Source organism: Vulpes vulpes, chromosome 16, assembly GCF_048418805.1.
Source record: "Vulpes vulpes isolate BD-2025 chromosome 16, VulVul3, whole genome shotgun sequence".
NCBI classification, from domain to species: domain Eukaryota; kingdom Metazoa; phylum Chordata; class Mammalia; order Carnivora; family Canidae; genus Vulpes; species Vulpes vulpes.
The window spans coordinates 37,367,800-37,389,543 of NC_132795.1; the positions used below are offsets into that span (position 1 = coordinate 37,367,800).

Genomic DNA, 21,744 nt, shown 5'->3' on the forward strand with positions numbered 1-21,744 from the left:
ATATCAATTTGCGTTACTAATTTTCACTCTAGCTATTGTTTGTTATTTCTATAATTAGTACTTGAATATTAATTGAATATAATTAGTATTGAATATTGAATTATAGAATAATATTCTATAATTAGTATTTCAATATTGAATATTGAATATATTTCATAGTACTTGAATATGAGTCAAACATATGGTCTTTAATATTTCCTATTAGAAAAAATTAACATATTTCATTATCAGTAAAATTATTTCTATATTTTCTCCCACAGGTGTCAGGAAATTTTTTCACAAGCAAAATTTACTTACTTTGGGACTTTATCCTTAAATTAATAAGCTATCCAAGAAAACATTTTATTGATTCAATATAATTTCTTTCAGAAAAACTCATTTTTGATTTCACGTTTACCCTTATATAGTTTAGGGTTTCAGGGTCACAGTCTTCCCTTGGTTTTTAAATCCCTTGTTCCCAACCAGATTGACTTAGTTGTGTATGCTAATTGATTTTGAGGTGGGGGGGGCGGTGGCAAGATATTTTGGCATATGTGGAACCTGAGAGTTTGATTATCTGTTTTCCCTAAATTCTGAGGTCAGGAGACTCTGTCTTATTCATTGCTAAATTTTATAAGGTTAGTTGGCTGGATACTGTATCTGTCTTCATCATCAAAGCTGCTGGAGTAGTATTCCAGGGGATACCATCATGTTGTCTGTGAATGGTGCCCTTGGAGTCTTGCAACAAAGCCCTCCCTGCCTACTACTTAATGGGGAAAGTTTTAGAATCTCTTTATATCAGCTTCTTAATCTATGAAATGAAACTAATAAATCTACAACTTCTTTCTCATTAAATGGGATTTATAAGGCATTTATTGCCTGGCACAGTTAAACATTTACTAGATGTTAGCTATTACTGTCTTCATCATCAAGTTCCTCGTGAAAGTTTTAGTAAAAGGCTGGAGAAGGCAAAAATAGTCTTAGGATAAGTAGGTACTAAATGAATTATTGTTAAAGGACTTAATAAGAGAAACCTTGAACCATGTCAGAGATTGGATGTCCATTTTCTGTTCTTCTTTTCACATACAGTTTTTTTGATCAAACTGGACTAATACTAGGAAATGTCCGAACTGCTGACGGTTCTTAACTTTTGGACTAAAATCTGTTGGCAGGTTCATACTCGTTTTTTCCTGATATATAAACTTAAGAATACTGAAGAAAAACCAATAATAACTTTCTCTTAGATGGGGGTTGGTTAAAAAAAAAAACAACTCAGTTTTATATTATGCATCTTAAAATCCCAGGATTGCTTATTAGGTCAACTCTAACACTATAGTATGTTTTCTTTTTATAAAGGACTACTGAAAATCAAAGTATATAATCATAGTCATTGTTTTGTGCTAAGATAGTTCCAGAGAAATTGTAATTACAAGATGATCTAACTTAATATAAGCAGCACTTTGCATTTCAAGATTCTTTTATCTAAAATTTCAGTCATAACTAAATGGTTATATCTTCTCTCAGGGAAAATAAAATTAATCTATTATCTGAGAGGTTAAAAAAGCCATGGATTGCAGAAAACCATAAGTATGTGCATCTTTTATTATTTTTTATTTATTTATTTATTTTTTTAAATTTTTATTTATTTATGATAGTCATAGAGAGAGAGAGAGAGGCAGAGACACAGGCGGAGGGAGAAGCAGGCTCCATGCACCGGGAGCCTGATGTGGGATTCGATCCCGGGTCTCCAGGATCGCGCCCTGGGCCAAAGGCAGGCGCCAAACCGCTGCGCCACCCAGGGATCCCGTATGTGCATCTTTTAAAGAAATTCCTTAAAAATTTGAAATGCTTTGAATTTTGATTCAGTACTTTAAGGATACCTCAAGTGCAGAATGACCATGCTTTTTGTTTTGTAAAGCACAAATATATCTTAGACACTATGTAGATAATATAATGAAATGTTTTTTACACAGAGAAAAAGAAACACTAAGTATGTGAAAGACAACAGGAGAAAACACATTTATGGCTAGGAAAAAATGAAAATACAATATCTATTTCAAGTACTGTCAACATACCTGAAGTAATTAAAATCTGTATCAGGATATGCATTTTATTGTTTATCAAATTGTTTATAGTAATAGGTTTAATTTTTATTGAATTTTTAAATTTTTCTTACTTTTTTAAAGGTTTTATTTATTTATGGGAGACACAGAGAGAGGCAGAGATACAGGCAGAGGGAGAAGCAGGCTCCACGCAGGGAGCCCGATGTGGGACTTGATCCTGGGACTCCAGGATCATGCCCTGGGCCAAAGGCAGACACTTAACCACTGAGCGACCCAGGCGCCCCCAATTTTCTTGTGTTAAATCAAGTCTGTATATTCAGATACATTAGACATTAAATATACACTGCCCTGTTAAAAAATTAACATATATTCTTGTGTTAAATCAAGTCTGTGTATTCAGATACATTAGACATTAAATATACACTGCCCTGTTAAAAAATTAACATATACATTTCTTTTAGAAACAAATTTTCATACATGACATCTTTCCATCTAATATACATGATTAAGTCAGAAGACAAAGCATAGTGCAGAAACCAGCTGCCATTTCAATGAACTGATACTATCACTTAAATAGAAGTTAATATCAGTCAATATCATCTTGGTCAGTGAGGGAGGCACTCTTGATGGTCTAATGGTTGTCTTACTGAACAAGTAATCCAATCGTGGAACCTCAGAGCTGCCTGGGACTCCTCTTTAAGTGCTTGCCCTTTTTCCAGTCTGTTAAGTAATAAATCACACTTTTTATTAAAAAATATTTTTTTAGCTGATTAACAGATTTAGCCCATACTTTCTTCAATAATACTTTAAAATAGCTTGTAATAGTTATATCCTTCAGGGCTTGTAAGAGATTATATAATACATAAAATCGAATAGAAATTAAGATTCTTCAGTTAATTGTGTATATACAGTGAAGAACTTAACCCGAATTCAGGTTATGCATTCTACCGTTCATATTTTGCTTTTATAGGCCATTTGCGTAGGGCCAGAAAACATGCAGATAATGTATCCAGCTATATTTGACCAGTTACTGGCATTTGTGGAATTTTCCTGTAAGCCTCCACAGTATGGACAGCTGGAAACAAAGCACATTGCAAATGCAAAATATAATCAGGTAATTTGCTCTAAAATATATTTCCTCTATAAGATTTAATGGCTTATAAAAAGTTCCACTTAAGATGGACTTTGAGTATCTCACAAATTTTTCATTCACAAACTTTCATATGTTTTAACAGTTTAAGCTGAAAAGAAACACTATTTGGAAATCCTTTTTTGTGTTCCTTTTTTTCTTGTCTATGACTTTCTTTTCCCAAGTAGTTCTCTAGAAAGTTTGGCCTTACATGTTACATTTTTCTTCAAAGTTCTTTCTTGACTGTCTCATACCCTTACAAAATGGCTTCTAAATCCCTAAGCCTAATCTTGTCTAAAAAAAATACCTGTAATGCAAAATGAAGAAATCTGTGTGTACTAAATAAGTTGTCTACTGCTGGTGTGAAATTCAGTTGGATTTTTACCTAAAAGATTTTATAGCCATAGTTGGCAAATTTCCACTTTGTTTTGGCTTAGGGGATAAGTAAATTTCTGAATGCATGCACAGGCTGATTTTGTTCACTCAACATTAAATTATAATTTTACATGGTCCGAAAAGTAGTTTTAATGTGTATTAACTTTTCTCATTCTATTTGTCTTGCAACACAATGGAATCACAATAGATCCAACTATTTGCACCGGTGAGTTAAATTTCCTAAAATTGTCCTAACCTATTGGCAACAAGTAAAGTACATCTTTCCCGGTTCTTGATAGAATGCTTTTTGTGCTTTTTCTGATAGTTTTAATTTTTGCCTGGCTGAAAATTATCCTTTCATGAAGTACATATCTGTTTGAAAACTTTGCATGTTATATGATCTGACCTAAAAAACAAGGACTGAACTTTAAGACAAAGAAGGTTTCTCTTTGAAAACAATATAATTTAATTTAATCTCATTTATTTTTAACTCCATGTGAAAATATTACTTTTTAGGCGGAATGGGTAGCCTTGAATTATGTACCGTTTGCTGAAAGGTCTTTAGAAGTAGTTGTGGATTTATACCAAAAAACAGCCTGTCATAAAGCAGTGGTGAATGAGAAAGTACTCCAGAATATTATTAAGGTATCTTTTTCTTTTTTTATTTTTATACTTTGATGATGACACTATTACTGAAATTGTTCTTTAGGTAATAATATATTATCATATATTGAGATAAATGGAAAATATTTATATTGTTATTTATAGGGACTTTTCTCCAACATTCACGGATAGTATTTAGGAAGCCATTCCCAGTATGAAAAGTTTTTTTTAACGAAAAATATTTTAAAGTAAGTATGCATTAGATTTATTACAATTTGTAAATTTTGCCACAAGTCAATGAAGGATCCTGTTTCTTAGGACAGTACTTCTCATACTTCAAGGTTGATGAGCATTCAGGGAGAAATTTACAGCACATCGATTTAACTGATGATATGTTTGGTTTTTTTTTAAAGCCAGTTCTCTAGTGTATGGACAACCATTTTTAAAATTCATTTCTTGTTGATTGTGTCTGATTCCTCCCAAGTTTATTTCTTGTTCTTTTCTGTGTTTTGAAGGGCAAATGGGAACCTTGCCTTCTATTTACTGAACAAATATAGGCCGATATGAACCATTGTCCCTCAAGGAAGAAGGCCTTTCTCTGTTTCAAACTCATTCTTCTCTTTGTTTCCCTCCTTTCCTCTTTTCCTCTTTTTTTGTTGGTGATTCTTTTTCCTTTTAGCCTTGTAAACTGTATCTTGGAAAGATGATTAAGTCCTTTATTTAAGTTCTTTATTAAGTTCTCTCACTTTCATTTCTATGCAAATGGCCATCCCCTCTCAGCTTTCCTTTTTTTTCCAAATTCTTTTAAATAGCTTGTGTCCTTCATCTAGCCCTCAACCCACTGCATGCTGGCCTGCTTTCATATTGCACTCCAGAAATTACTAAAAATTTAGAAGATCAAATCTTTAAATCCTATGTCCTTTTCCAGTTATCCTCCCTATTATATGATGCTGCCCTTGCCTTCTTTAAACTTTTTCTTCTCTTGACTTTTATCACATTCTTTCTACCTCTCCCCACTCACCCCATCATAAATGTTCTCTTTCTCATTTATTGAAAACAGGTTTTAAGCACCTCTGTTGTCAGGTACTAATAAATAGTAGGGATTAAGAATGAGTATGATAATTCTTATATTCAATAAAGGGAATATATAGAAAGGCAAAAAAATAGTAATACAGTGTAGTAAGTCCTAGGTGAAGACCACACAGTGGATTCAGATAGACTTGCCTCAGAGTAGTGTATTGCTCTTTACTTGCTGCTGTATGATTTTGGGTTAATGAACCTGTCAGAGGGTTTCTCATCTGTAAAAGAAGGTTAATACCAATACCACTTACATGTCTTAAGTATTAAGAGACTCATTTGAGATACAGCATTTAATGATACTTGCCATATGTAAATGCTGAATATATCATTAATCCTTCCTCCCATCCCCCATAGACAAGGAAATAACTAACCTGCTTAGAGGATTTTGGCAAGGATTAATGCAAGTGATACTTGAAGGAGTAATAGATTTGCTAGGTGGAAAGGGAGAAGGATTAAGCAATGTAAATGATAGTGATATTTTTTAAAGAAATATTGAGAAATTCCATTTAGAGAAGTGTCAGGTCCGAGAATAAGTGTGAAAAAGTAGCTATGGTTCTTATAAGCCATCATAAGGAATCAGACTTTATTGAGGTTGAACATTAAGGACTGACATGAATCAGTTTGTATTTTTAAAAGAATTAATCTCTTTTTTATATTCCCCCTTTTTGATGCTGCTTATTGCTACATTGTATTGTGGTTAGTGCACAAGGCTCTTTCTCAAAAATTGTAAGCTTTGTGTCAGCAAGAACAAAATTTTCTAGTTCCACATACATTTACTGAGCATATACTATAATGCTAGTTTCTGTACTAGTTGCTGAAATGTTTTTAAACAAAAAAATACATAACTCACATAGATCTGTGCTTAACATTCCCTTGATTTCAGTAAAATATTAATTGTAGTTGTAAACTATATTTTTCCTGTATCTAAACTTGAGTTATAAAATGTTAACTTAGACTTGCCCTTGTATAATTTGGTATTATCTTCTTTGCAAATGACATGGGTTCAGGCTCTGACTAGCTTTAACAATAAAAGGGATTTATTGCCATGCTTAATTGAAAAATTCAGAGATAGAGGGAGAGTTTTAGGTTTGGTTTATTCAGTGGTGCAGCAGTATCAACAAAAATCAAATTTTTTTATCTCTTTTCTGCTTTTCAAGGGTTGACTGTGTTCCAACTATTTCTCCTCATAGTTATAGGCTAATAAAGGGTTTGGTGTCTAGTAGGTGTGTGTGTGTGCACATACTTCTCTTATCACATTATTCTTAAATTCCTAAAATTAACCTTAAGTGGACCAGCTTTAGTCTTATGCCCAGTGTTGAACCAGTCATTTTGGCCAGGAAAATGAAGTAGATTAATTGGCCTAATAAGCTGATCATCTCTTTACCCTAATTCCCAACTGGAAGTCGAGTCAGATAAATAGATTTGTCTAGGCTAATTATCTCTTAGTGGAGGCTTAGTTTATGCTAACATGTAATGATTCACTGTATGAGTAGTCAGTAATAATTTGTGTGGAGCATGATGAAATTAAGTGTTATATTCCTTCCATGACCTTGAAATATGAAAATATATCTCTTCTACTCTTTATCTTTCTCTAACTAGAATTTTTATATAAAAGCAGGATATTCACTCTAATGCAAATTATCTGATGGTATGCTGAAACTATTGATAGTACTCTGGGACAACTCACTGTGGTAGTTTGGTCAATCTGGTCTTCTAGTTGCTGGATGAAATTATGACCAGAGGAGTTCATTCTGAACCACCAAATTAGTTCTTTAATGGTTTATAGCGACCTACCTCAAAAGTTGACCATTTAAAAAGTAAGTCTCAACATCATAGTCACTATACATAACTCAGATGCTTTACCTCTGTATCCGCAAGGGTTAAAGAATAAACTTTTTAATTATCAGTTTTACTGAAATAATTTGAAAATGGAAAAAAAAGGTACATTAATATGTTAGAGTAGAACGTAAAATTCAAAGAATTTTAGAGACAAAACATAAGACCTTCAACTGTTGATGCTTAAGGTTATGTTTACCTAACCAATAGTGAAAAAAGACAAAGTATTGATCTCTCTTAGGTGGGAGAACCCCATCAGTCAAATTTTTTTATGCTAGGAAAACTATGGCAAAATGTTCTAGTTCCATACAGTAAGTTGAGAGAAGCTGCAAAATTTTAAGTTTACTACTCCTATCTTAACTTTTCTGATAACAATCCCTATATTTTATGATGAGAAACTGAAGTTCAAAAGGTTGTTACTTATTCAAGGTCATTGCTTATAAAATGGAGACAGAATATATTTCTAGGGAGTAGGATTTGAGTTCCATGTCTGATAATTGATCTTTCTAGAGAGTAGCATCCTTTTTTAAGTAAAAATACCCATGATACTTTTTTTTTCTCTCTGCTATAGTTTTTAAAAGTAATTAAAATTGTGTGTATATATTTTAATTAATATATATCTTAAACTGTCTTTATTTTCACAGACACTTAGGGTTCCTCTCAGTTTGAAATATTCCTGCCCTTCTGAAAGCACGTGGAAATTAGCAGTATCTTCTCTCCTCAAAGTTCTTTCTATTGGGCTACCCGTTGCCCGGCAGCATGCGTCTTCTGGAAAATTTGACAGTATGTGGCCAGAACTAGCCAATACTTTTGAAGACTTTCTCTTTACTAAAAGGTCAGCTCATTCAATTATACAATTATAAGACAATCTCTCAAAAAGTATATAATACCTGCAGTTGATCTAAAACCAGTATTTCTTACTATTCATTAGCAAAGTAATTATTAAGACTGCTCCATTGTATGCAAAGCACAACTGATTAAACATATCCACTAGGTTCATTATCCGTGAGCAAATGGAGATTTTTTTATTTTCACAGTGTTTCTGGTTTTAAGAAAGGAATTCATAAGACTGTATGTATGCATCGTAATTAAGGTTTTAACTCATTGAAGCTAAGAAGATCTTTTTTTTTTTTTTCAAATCTGCTGCCCATTTGACATTGCAAGAAGAAAACAATTTCAGAAAATCAGTATTTTACCACAAGTAAAATTAGTGGTGATAATGATCAGCTCTTTAAGATGTTAGGTTTGACAAAGAAGATTGGAAGAACACAAGATTGTGTGATACTCCCCTGAGGGCTTATGTTTATGGATCCTCTTCTGACCCCTCCCTGAGTAACAGAAGGATAATTGGAACACACTAAATTTTTTAAAGGAGTCTTCTGTGGGTTAATTTAAATTTTGCTGTGTAAAAGCTTATCTGGTATTTCAAAATTGAGGGCAGCCGGGTGGCTCAGTGGTTTAGCCCGGCCTTCAGCCCAGGGCATGATCCTGGAGATCCAGGATCCAGTGGAGCCTGGAGATCCAGGCTCCCTGCATGGAGCCGACTTCTCCCTCAGCCTGTCTCTGCCTTTCTCTCTCTCTCTCTCTCTCTCTCTCTCTCTTTCTCTCTTTCTCTGTCTCTCAAGAAAAAATAAAATCTTTTTTAAAAAAAATGGAAAGTAATGACATCCTAATTTCTGTTTCCACAAATGATCATTTTGTTTTACTTTGTTTTATGTTTCTCAACTCTAGGAATCTTATAGAACCAATGCAAGCATACTCAGTATTTGCAGAAAAATTACAGGGACTCACAAAGCTTACTCAAACAAATTATGTTTTTATCTTTAACCCTGAAAATTGAAGTTTCTTTATGGACTCCATTGCCTAAAATCACTATGTTAATATGTATGAATCAAATAGGTTTAGAAATTTACACTTTCCTTTTTCTTTCCCAGTTATCTGTCTGTATATTCATGTTGCTTAATTAATGCATGCTTCTACACCAGGATTTTTGGCAATGAGTAAAACTTCTTTAAGAATTTTTCCTGTGGCTGAGTCTTTATACCATCTTCCTTATTCTCAAGTTTCTTGTTGAATATTGTAAACTTCCCAAACTTTGTTATTATATTAAATTCAGTTTCCTGAAATAATTTTTATGTGTTTGTGTACAGGTAAGTAGAAAATGAAACCAAAGTCCTAAAAATAGATACTGTATAGCTTATGTCATTTTGTATTAATGCAGTTATACTATAATTTCATCATAGTCTTTTGCCTGAGTATGGTCCTACTTACATTAAAGTTTTGAGTATAGGGGATCCCTGGGTGGCGCAGCGGTTTGGCGCCTGCCTTTGGCCCAGGGCGCGATCCTGGAGATCCGGGATCGAATCCCACGTCGGGCTCCTGGTGCATGGAGCCTGCTTCTCCCTCTGCCTGTGTCTCTGCCTCTCTCTCTCTCTGTGTGTGACTATCATAAATAAATAAAAATTAAAAAAAAAAAGTTTTGAGTATACTGGTATGTTGAAAAATCATATTGCTCAAGAAGCTGCCAGCACAGTGCACTGACTCAGTATCATTGAGGCAAAATCAAGAATTGGATGCTTAACCAACTGAGCCACCCAAGCACCCCAAGTATTAAGTCACTTAAAATAAATGACTGCTTAGAGTAGTACCTGGTACGTGAGTGCTTTTAAGATGCTTGCTACCACTTTTATTATCCTCATTATTGTTATTTCTTTTCCTTAGGAGAAAGTAATGTTATGAGGTGCCTGGGTGGCTCCATCTGTTAGGCATCTGCGTTTGGCTCCAGTCATGATCCCGTGGTCCTGGGATTGAGCCCCACATGGGCTCTCTGCTCAGCAGGGAGCCTACTTCTCCCTCTCCCTCTGCCTCTCCCCTTGACTTGTGCTCTCTCTCTCACTCACTCTCAAATGAATAAATAAAATCTTTAAAAAAAGGAGAGAGAAAGAAAGTGATGTTATCCATATCCTTTCCTATGAAACAGCCATATTTTAAAGCAGACTTTTAAAGACCTAAACTCTAAATAACTGGGAGTAGAAAATTGCTTCTAAATTTGGAATTGCTATAATGGCTAGAGAATAATAAAAGTACTAAATTTGCTGTCAGTAATATAGAATCGGCATTCTAAGTTGTGGTTATTCTAGTTACATATTTAAGTGTTCTGCTATCCTGTAGAGAGTCAGAAGACTCATGACCTACTTTGGCCTCTACCACCTACTTCCTGTTGACCTTGAACTGGTTGTTTCCCTTCAGTAGGCATCATTTTTCTTAATTGTAAGATGAAATGAATTGATTAGTTGTAAAAGTCCACTAGTTTATATATTTTTATTTAAATTTCTCAATGTGAAAACAGCTTATATGAATAAAGCCAGTTTTAGTTTTTTTATTTCATAGTCCAAAAATATTTTAAGGCTCAAACTGAAAGCTTTCTTTAGTTACTTGAGGCTAAAAATGCAGTGTTCACTAAGAGAACTTAAAAATGATTCACGTTTTCAGTTTTATGAGAAGGTTTTGTTTTTTGTCTTTCAAATAATTGATTACTTTGGAAATCACAAAATTTTATTTATGTCACATGTATACTTGTTCTGTACCTGAAGCCCATCACTAGTATTTGAACGGTAAGGTGTTTCAGCATATTGCTTGGAGTAACAAGACTTAGGTTTTTAGATAATACTTAAATTTGAATATATTTCATGTTGGACCATTTATAAATTCTTTAACTTAATTAATACATACTGTAAGACTCTATGAAGAACCAGGCCTTTCTCTGTTTCTTAGCTCTTTTTTGGTCTGTCAGCTGTTTTGGCAAAATAGTATAATAACAAAGGAATACAAATAAAGCCAAAATTAGAAGAAAACAAAGGCTTTGGATGTTATTGAGGACTATCATAAATAAATACGTTACATGAGAAAAAGAAAAAAACATGATTAAAATGGAAAAATATAGAAAGTGTAATCTGGTAGACACTTGAGGTTTATTAGGAATTTAGTCATCCTTAGAGTACTGAAACATGGCACTTATCCTCTAGAATACACTTGGGCTAGTGGGAATTCCTACAACTAATGGTCAATGGACCTTAAATTTAAAATCACCAAATGGGGCACCTTCGTGGCTCAGTCAGTTGAATGTTCTGCCTTCAGCTCAGGTCATGATCTTGGGGTCCTGGGATTGAGCCCTAGGTCAGGCTCTCTGCTTGGTGGGGAGTCTGCTTCTCCCTCTCCCTCTCTTTCTGTGCTCTCTTTCCCTCTCTCGCTCTCTTTCTCAAATAAATAAAAAATAAAAATATATATATAATCACTAAGTAGTAACCAAAAGAAATCTGATGAAGCATATTCACACAGAAACTTGCTAATATTCACAGCAGCGTTTTTGCTTAAAGATTTTATTTACTTATTCATTAGAGAGACAGAGAGAAAGAGACACAAGCAGAGGGAGAAGCAGGCTCCCTGTGGGAAGCCCGATGTGAGACTTGATCTCAGGACCCTGGGATCACAACCTAAGCCAAAGGCAGACGCTCAACCACTGAGTCACCCAGGGTAACATAGCAATATTTTTCATAATAGCTCATAAAAAATGAAAACAATCCAAATGTTTATCAACAATTGAGTGGATAAATTAAATGTGGTATACGCATAGAATGGAATATTCAGCCATAAAAAGGGATAAAATACTGATGCATGCATGCTACAATATAGATGAATCTTGAAGATATTATGCTAAGTGAAGGCCATATATTATATGATCTCATTTATATAGTATATCCAAAATAGGCAAATGCATAGAGACAAGAGAATAGACTAATGGCCACAGGTGGGAGGAGGAGACAGTGAGGAGTGACTGCTTAAAGTACAGAATGTCTTTCAGGAGTAATGCAAATATCTAGAATTAGATGTGGTACAACTTTGTGAATATGCTAAAAAGCACTGAAATGTATACTTTAAGAGGTGAATTTTATGGTATATGAAATTATATCTTCAATACATTTTTTTAATATACCATACCGAGAGAACTGACAAAAAAATATAAATAATACTTTATCAGTTTGAAGGCTCTTTTATTTCAAATAAAGATTCACAAAAATAATTTTTAAAAAAAATCACCTTAATCTTAGAGAATTTAAGGATCTTATATGGCCCATTTCTACCTGCAATATTGGCAATCTCTACTTATAATTTATTGGTAAACTGTGTTAATCATCGGTGTTTCTAAAAACTCAATCAGTGTTTTTTTGATATGCTCAAAGTGTTTGGTAAGGATACTAACTATAAGTTAAAACAAATAACAGTTAGTTTGGGTTTTGAGATCAGAATACCTAACGTATGCCCAATCGAATAATTTCCCGATTTTTTTGATCACTGGAATTAGGAGGAATAAACTTCTCAGTTTCTGACTTTGTGTACTACTTTTCTCATTTTAAGGCATTTTCAAAATGCAGTTGAGTGTTTCTGATGTATGATCCCAATAACATTATTATTATTAGTATCTGTTGCTGATAAGCTTTTTTTAAATTGGTAGCCCATCCTAGTTACCTCCACCATCAGAATTTTTGTATATCACTGAACACTTAACATTACTTGATAATAAATTAGAATTAAACACAGTTTTTATCTCTAGAAATAGAAACTGTAAAGCTCCTTTAGCAGTAGTGGTTATGAAATTCTCACCATTGCTGCAAATTTGGGCACATGTCTTTAAGATTTTTCCTGTAGTTTCCTACTACCAGATTATGGAGTTAGTCTAGCTAGGACTTGCACACCAGAATACAGGTTTCATGCAACAGGGACTGGGTCCATCTTATTCACAGCTGGATCTTGTATAGTGCCTGATACAGAGTAATTGGTACTCAAGAAGTATTTGTTGGATAAAAAATATCTAAGTCAAGCAGAGATCTGGTACTTGTAATAGAGTACATTTGCATGTGTGTATGTATGTGTATATTCTAATACTTGTAAATAGAAAAACCAAATAATACCAAATAAAGCAAAAATAGCCCTAGATAATAAAACTGTACACTATAACTCTAAACTTAAATAGGAGAGTACTATTTTTACGTTTACAACGTGAAAGAGAAGAATTTAGGCTTAAATATCAGAGAAGTTTAGGGTCAAATTCTGGCCTTGTCATTTGCTTACAGTACATTTTTGGTCATATTACTAGCATTCGAAGCCTCAGTTTCCTCTTCTGTCAATTACATGAAGATAATATATACTACATGTAGTTACTGTGTGATCATATAAGGTAATACAAATAAAGCTCTTAGTACATTGCCTGGCTCTGTAATTTTAGCTATAATTGTTATTGTAAAAATCATTGATATCTGATTCTCTGCTGTTTCTAAGTAGTTAATATTTCACTGTTTCAAGTTTAATACCATTTTACTGCTCATTTTTATTAAGAGTCATAGTTTAGAATTCACCTTGGTTCTCTCAGAACTGTTGATTTCTACTAATCTTGCTGGGACAATTTTCTCCTTTTTTTTTTCCCCCAGGTGTTCTCTCTTTTATTTTATTTTATTTTTTTCAAAGATTTATTTATTCATTCAGAGAGAGCGAAGAGAGAGGCAGAGACACAGGCAGAGGGAGAAGCAGGCTCCATGCAGGAAGCCCGATGTGGGACTCGATCGTGGGTCTCCAGGATCACACCCCGGGCTGCAGGCGGCGCTAAACCGCTGCGCCACCAGGGCTGCCCTTTTATTTTAAAGACCTTTAATATATTGTGTTTATTACAAATTAGTGATTAATGGGCAGTCTCCGAGTGAATAGTTCAACAGATGACCAAGACTCTCTTAAGTCACTGGCAATATAATTGAATTCAGGTATCATCACAGTGGTGATTTTTGTTGTTACTGCAGATGATAGTAATAGCTTCACTTTTCATTTTCATTTTTTCATTCATAGTACTGAAAGGAGTTTAGTTTTAACAGATTTTATTTAGTTCAGGATTGGACCAAGCATTTTTGTAGCTAGAATTTCATGTTTGTAATTAGTCACTTATACTAATAACTTTAATTAAAAATACTATTCTTTTAAATAAATGGTAATGTCTAACCTGGGTGAGAAAATACTTTTTGTCATTTAAATACTGTTTATTTCCAGGGAACATTTTACCTTTTAAAAATCAAGTGTTTTGTTTATCTTTTTTAGCATACCTCCAGATAATCTCTCTATTCAAGAATTTCAAAGAAATGAAAGTATTGATGTTGAGGTGAGGAAGCTATTTAAAACATTTTCCTGTAACCATTTGTGCAAACCAAATATTAGAAATCTTGAAACTATAAAATTGCTAAGAGAAAAAGTATAGTAATAGGTTAAGATTGAACCTAAAAGCATTAAAACTTTCACAAAGATTAAATGTTAGTTTTGAAAGCACTTACATGATTTCCTTATATTTGTTAGCTTTGTGTCGAGGTACTCAGTTGCTTCCATTTAATAATTTTTTAAAAAGCAGTTGACTCAGTAAAATCTATCAGTTGTTGAGCATGTATGTATTTGAGGGTTTGCTCAATAAGGTTCAAACTAATCAACAAGTTGTTTAGAATTTTTTTTTTTAAAGTAAGCTGTGTGCCTAACGTGGGGCTTGAACTCATGATCCTGAGATCAAGTCTTACAGTCCACTAACTGAGCCAGCCAGGCACACCTATTTTATTTTTAATAAAATAAAAGCTGTAGATAGAGCCTCTAGAACTCTGGAAGCACATGAGTGTTTTTTTAAGAAATATATTTTATTGATTATAAATGGAGTTTAAAAAAGTTTTTTGCCTGTGAGGTTTTTGTTGGGGGAGGTGTTCTGATGATTTTCCTTTAAGTGGGATAAAGGATATTTTAAGTAAATCAAATAAACTGCTTTAACATGTACATAAAAAGTGTATGTATCATATAGATATAAAATATTGCCTTTTGTCCATTGCTGTTTTAAAACTCTTATAAACTTCTTTTCCTTCAAAGGGCAAAATAACACATTATATATTAGAAATGAGCTGTTTAACAAAAATGAATATAACTTTACTTTCTCTTTTGGCTCATTGTTATGGGTAAGAATAGGTGATTTAGCTCTTATTCTTAATTCCATTTTCGATATTTTATTCTAACGTGGATACATTTCATATAAGATCAACACTTATTAAAATGGTTGCGTAGTAAACAGCTTAATAGTATTGACTATTTTGTGATTTATTATTAAAAATAAGTTTATTAAGATGAAAGAAATAGGCTACTCATCCTGCATGTTAACGTTAAAAGATTTATGTACTTTAATTAAGGAAGATTCTTCAACTGATTTTCTTTTAAAATAATATTTAGATTTTACTCGAGAAATTGTAATTTGAGTAGGTCTCTTTCAAGAAAAAAATGCATTTGAGTCTGCCTCTTTTGTTTTAGGTAGTTCAGCTTATCAGCACTGAGATACTACCGTATGCCAATTTTATTCCTAAGGAATTTGTCGGACAGATAATGACTATGCTTAATAAGGGCTCAATACATTCCCAGTCATCATCATTTACAGGTATGTTATTTTAATGATTTATTTAAAATGCTAATAAGTGTTGAAGTACTTTGCAAGAAGCTAACTAGAAATGTATACTCCCGTGATTGTGATAAAATGTAAACTGGAGAATAGTAGGGTAAAATTTAAGAATGTGATGGAACATTAAGCTTTATGATGGGAAAATGTGAATGTTCTCTGGCCTGTGTGTTATGGATTAAGTTGCAGAGCACTTAGGAAACCTGCCTAAGTCACTGTAGGCTGACACAGGTTCATGGTTCTGTGAAGTCATGGATTATTGGGACACAATGAGCATATTATTCTGCCACCTGGCTCTTTGCTGGCTTGAGTCTCAGCTTTGTCATCTGTAAAATGAAGATATTAATATCAATCACTCGGAATTATCAATTACAGTCAGTCAATTAAAACAGATAGATGCCTTAATGTTTGATAAAGGAACTAAGTTTAGTAAATGCTCACTATGTGGAGGGTATTATGCTAGAATGTTCTCTCTTTCTGCACCACATTTCTATGAGGATAGTTTCTACCATATTGCAGAGGGAAATGGGTTTAGAAAGGTTGGAGAAATTATCCATAATCTAAAAGCTGGAAGCAAATTCATCCCTCAAAGGAACTCCATGCTTGTTTTCATTTTATCATGCTACCTTATTGGGAGATAAGACTTAATTGCCTTTTGCTATTATTTCTTTTTCTAAACCTGTGCTCAATTGTTAAATGTAATTGTGGTATCATAACATGATTTTTTCCTGTGAGAAGATTTTTAAAAATTATAAATTTGTGCCATGCATATCCTTAATCCCCAGAATTTACCAGAGCTATGACTAACTTCTGCTAAACTGTGCTAAACACTTTAAAGAGCATTTAAATGTGCAGTTTGGCCACTAGATGTCTCATACTGCTTACTTCACGAACTACAGTCGTTCTTTTCCCCAGCCCAGATAAGTTATAAAAATAAAGTGCAGATTTATAAAGTACAGATTTAACAAGCATAAAAAATCTCAGAAAAAATTAAATCCTGCTTATATTAATAAAGTCAACTTTTTATTATTAAGTAAGAGTACATAGGGATGCCTGAGTGGCTCAGCGGTCGAGCATCTGCTTTTATCCCAGGGCGTAATCCTGGAGTCCTGGGATCAAGTCCCACATCGGGCTCCCTGCATGAAGACTGCTTCTCCCTCCGCCTGTGTCTCTGCCTCTCTCTCTCTCTGTCTCTCTTGAATAAATAAATAAAATCTTTTAAAAAGTACATAAAAATTTCTAGATACATTTTTATTTAAGAAAAAGTATTACGAACAATATTTATAATCAGTTGTAAATATTTTAGGCTAAATAAGGACTACTGAGTTGCTGTGTATACTTTTTCAAACAGTTTCTGATAACTCTTGCCATTTATTGTGTCAAATATACCAAAATAAGGAAGGTACATGAGCATTTGTCCAATGGCTTTGCCATAGGACACAAACTTCACAGTTTTAACTTGGAGAGGTTTTAAAAACATATATATAGAAAATCTTCATGCTAAACCAGACCAACTTCTAGAGACCTGGGTTCCAGTGGTCATTTTTGGTCTACCATTCTTAAGTATGACCTAATAGCCAACACTTCTAGAGCAAATCTTCCAACATGAAAGAGAAAAACCAAAACAATGAAGAGGAAGTAACAACTCAGAGGAAACAAAATTGAGAGCCACAGAAACACAGCTCTCCCCCCGAAAAAAGCACAATTATAATTAGGATGTTCAAAGAGATAAAAGATTTTGCATCCATGAAACAGAAAATGCTATTAAGAAGGAGCAATGAGTACGAGACAGAACTCAAAGAAACTAAAAATGTGACTGCTGAAATAAGTCCAGTGAAAGGTTGCAAGAAAACATAAGGAAATAACCCAGAAAGCAGAGAAAGACAAAAAAAGTGGACAATATGAGAAGAAAGAAAGTGAATCCAAGGGGTTAACATCTGACAATAGGTCTCCCAGAAAAAGAAAATAGAGCAAAACTGAAAGAGGAAATTATCAAAGACATAAAGTGAAGAAATCAGTCTCCAGATTAAAAAAGGTCACTCAGTAACCAGAACAGTGAAAGAACAAAGATCCACAGGAAGATCCACAAACTTCATGTTGTCATGAAATTTCAGAATATCTGGGCTAAAGAAAAGTGTAAGATTTCAGAAAGACAAGAAAAAAGACCAGACAAAAGATATTGGACTTTTCAGTAGCAGCATTGGATATAAAAGACATTGACGGAGTGGTTTCAGACTTAAAATCAGAAAGGATTTTTAACACGGGGTTTCATACGTAGGCCCACTGTTGTCAGAGTTAATTAGCCTAGAATGGTAATTCACAAATGTTAGCATGTGTTATAAGAAGCTGCAAGGGCAAGCTATTGCTGGACTGTGTAGTCTTTGAGCTTCTGATTCAATAGGTTGGTGGTGGGATATGAGAATTTGCATTTCTAATGAGTTCTTTGGTGCTGCTAATGCTACTAGGTACCACTCTTTGAGTACCACGGTAAAGTAGTATCTTCAGAAATGCAAGTTCTGACAAATTTTGCTTCCTATTCAGGCTTTCTCAGGTACTCCAGAATATGCTCCATGAATACAAAGGAGTAAACCAAAGAAACAGAAGGCATGAACCTAGGAAGTGGGGTATAAAACAGGAGAGACTAAAAACAATTCCGACTAGTTCAAGGATACAGCTAGATAGTAGGTCTAGAAAGCAGCCAGTCCACACTAGAGCAGAGGTGTGGCTCTGGGAGAGATGTTACCCAGAGGAAGGAAGAAAGGGAAGGAGAGAGGAAGAAGAAAGAAAGAAAATGAATACTGCAAGTTTGACCTTGGGGAAAACCATTGAGAAGCATTTTATAGTGCTGTCAAAGGGTACAAAAAGAAGACAAAAATATTATGTAGAAATGACGAGAGTGGACAGTCTTGCCTTTTTTTTTTTTTTTTTTTGATCTGGCAAGGTGGAAAATTGTTACATATATGCTGTTAGCTGTAAGTTTTTCATAGATGCCTTTCATCAGTTGAGGAATTTCCTTTTCTATTGCTAGTTTGCTAAAAAGTGGTATCATGGGTCATTAATTTAACCTTTTGTTAACCATCAAAAATTGTTAATTTTACAGAAGCGGAGATTGATATTCGTTTGAGAGAGGAATTTTCTAAAATGTGTTTTGAAACATTGCTCCAGTTTTCCTTCAGTAATAAAGTCACAACACCTCAAGAAGGCTACATCTCACGAATGGCACTTTCAGTGCTTTTAAAGAGATCTCAGGATGTACTTCATCGCTATATAGAGGATGAAAGATTAAGTGGTAAATGCCCTCTTCCAAGGTATAGATTTTATTTTATAGATGAAGGAAATATGCTATCAGAGTTACTAGCTCTGAGCACTATGTTGTTTTTATAAGTGATCTGAACGTAATCTAAAGCTGTTTATAATTTTATTTATTTTATATAGTGTAAATATTCCTAAGTCTTGCTGCTCTTTTGTTCTGGGGTGCTTTTTCAGACTCCTCATGGAGGTTAAGTAATATATATGAACCAAATTTCCTTTTGGATTTAAAAGAAAATTTTGGAATCTAAAATATGTCTTCTTAAGGATTTCTGGATTAGGACTCACAGATCTGTATGAGCACATAAATGTGGATCTCTCCAGAGAGAAAATAATAGATAAATCATACTCTCGGAACTTCCTGGTTTGTTTTAAAGTTATTTTTAGTTTCTCTGTAAGTCAACTAGCCATGACTTAAATCTTTTCATCTGATTTACTTAATTAAGCCCTTCCTAAAGTAATTTGCTTCCCTTATAGCCAAGCTCTGTCAGTAGAAGGGACTCTAGGCCTTTCTGCTAGGCCAACTCTAATCAAAGTTGGGGTAGAAATCAGAATTCATCAAAAAATGCAATCATAATTTAGGATTATATCGCCAATTTATTTTTTTAATGTGGGAATTAGAATTTAAGGCAAAGCAAATGAAACAATATTAGAAGAAAAAGTCATCGAAGTCAGGAAAGAGTTATGAAAATCATTATGGGTCCCATCTCATATAAGGTAGTATTGGAGAGGCAAATTACAAGCCCTAAATATTTGTGTACATTCTTACTTACTTATAATAAATTTTTGGAGTTAGAATAGACTTGTCAGAAGATAAAGACATTTTAAATTTTAAAAGCTTTTGATATGTATTACAAATTGCCTGCCAGAGATTTCTACCAATTCACATTCTCCCAGGAGTATATAAATGTCCTATTCCTCAGTTTTAAGTATTTTAAAGTTATTTGCCAGTTTATGACTTATTTTATCTTTTTAAAAAATTTGATAAATGAAAAATAGTTACATGGTACTTTTTTTTTAATTATCCATGTTTATTAGTCATTTATATTTCAATTTTTGGGATCCACTGTATTTTGAATTTCTAAAACATAAAAATTATACCTCCTTATATTCAGATTTATGTATGAAAAAATTCCAAAGACAGGTGTTGGTGATTTGGTTATGGGCATGATTGAAAATTGATTTATCAAAATTGATCTCTGAAGTATACTTGGAGAATCAGTAATAAAGTTACTTTGTTTGGAATATCTTTATTTATTAGGTTATAATATTATTTGATTTCAGAAATCAACTTTTCCCTTTTTTATGTTTTTAGTGTTTATTGCTTTTACATTGAGACATTTATTATAGTTCAGTAAAGTTATATTGTATCTTCCTGTGTTTGATGCAGTATCATTATTTTCTAAAAAGCTACATCACAACACAATAACATAACTCTATGCTTAATAAGAGAGACTTGAAATAATATTAGAAAAATCCTTTCTGTAGAATGCAAACATAGATTCATATCAGGACTGAGGAGACTATAAAGGAAGAAGGGAGGAGACTATGTAGGGAGAAGGAAGGAAGAGACTCAAGCTACTCTTATTGAATATCCTTTACTCTCAAGTTCATTCTTCATTGCTAATGTCTCTAAATAGTACCCTTTTGCATTAATTTTGAGCATGTTTCTTTTTGTTCTATTAGAAAGTTAAATAAGTAGTGTTGTAATTTTTTCCCCCATCCCAGTACTATGGTAATTTTTAAAAAAAAATATTTATTTATTTATTTGAGAGAATGAGAGAGAAAGAGAGAGAGTACAAAGGGGTAGAGGGAAAAAGTCAAGCCGACTTCGTGCTGAGCTCAGATCCTGACATGGGGCTCAACCTTGTGACCCTGAGATCATGAAGAGCCAAAACCAAGTGTTGGATGCTTAACTACCCAGGCGCCCCTGTACTATTATATTTTAAATGTCCTTTTAACAGCATGATAAAATATATGCCAGGAGGTACTAGTAGTCTTAATTCCATTCAAACTTTGGCAAATCCCTTTTAGCACTAATTAGTTAAAAAGAAAAAAAACCACTTTTGTAGAGAAGCTTTAAAAGCATGTATTATAAGATGTTTTAAATTTAAATAGTTCTATGAAATATTTTTTTTAAGATCTTATTTATTCATGAGAGAGAGAGAGAGAGGCAGAGACACAGGCAGAGGGAGAAGCAGGCTCCATGCAGGGAGCCCGATGTGGGACTTGATCCCGGGAGTCCAGGATCACATCCTGAGCCGAAGGCAGATGCCCAGCCGCTGAGCCACCCAGGTGTCCCAGTTCTATGATATATTTTACAAATAAATTTAAAATTGCCCAAATAGATTGTCCCCCTTTTGAAATTACTAATTTATGATAAGAGTAACTATAAATCTGCACACTGAAATACATTTTCATGAGAATTTAAAACTAACATTAACTTTGCATTGTATTGTGTCCAGTATTTTTCCAAAGTACATCTACTTGTATAAACCTGGTAAAAAAAAAACACACGTGGCATGTCTTAAAATCCTGATGGAAATGATTTCCCATCTCTTTTTTTAGGCAACAAGTAACAGAAATCATATTTGTCTTAAAAGCAGTCAGTACTCTCATTGATTCACTTAAGAAAACTCAGCCTGAGAATGGTAAGTGCTTAGAAACTCAGTTATTCTAGACTCATAGTATTTATGTCCTATTTCTGATGTACTTTTCTGTTATTGTTAAGGTAACTGAATTTTAGGAACATAACAACTATTAGATTTTCTTTTTTCTAGCTCTTATGACAGCAAAGAATCAAGTCCATTAGGATGTCAATTAAGTAAAATTAATTTGTATGTTTTAGCTTCTTT

General features: G+C 33.5%; 1 protein-coding gene across 3 annotated transcripts in view; it reads left to right on the top strand.

Moving 5' to 3' along the window:
- Nucleotides 1–21,744, top strand: part of MON2 (MON2 homolog, regulator of endosome-to-Golgi trafficking) — a 103,881-nt gene that overhangs the window by 74,887 nt on the left and 7,250 nt on the right. For 2 of the 3 annotated variants that reach the window (XM_026001794.2, XM_072743131.1), the window contains 8 exons: nt 3,013–3,156; nt 3,755–3,772; nt 4,063–4,191; nt 7,710–7,900; nt 14,206–14,266; nt 15,439–15,562; nt 18,681–18,888; nt 21,458–21,540. In XM_026001794.2, the coding sequence (XP_025857579.1) occupies nt 3,013–3,156; nt 3,755–3,772; nt 4,063–4,191; nt 7,710–7,900; nt 14,206–14,266; nt 15,439–15,562; nt 18,681–18,888; nt 21,458–21,540 (958 nt within the window). The remainder of the gene's footprint in view (nt 1–3,012; nt 3,157–3,754; nt 3,773–4,062; nt 4,192–7,709; nt 7,901–14,205; nt 14,267–15,438; nt 15,563–18,680; nt 18,889–21,457; nt 21,541–21,744) is intronic. The other variant, XM_026001796.2, reaches the window with a different exon arrangement.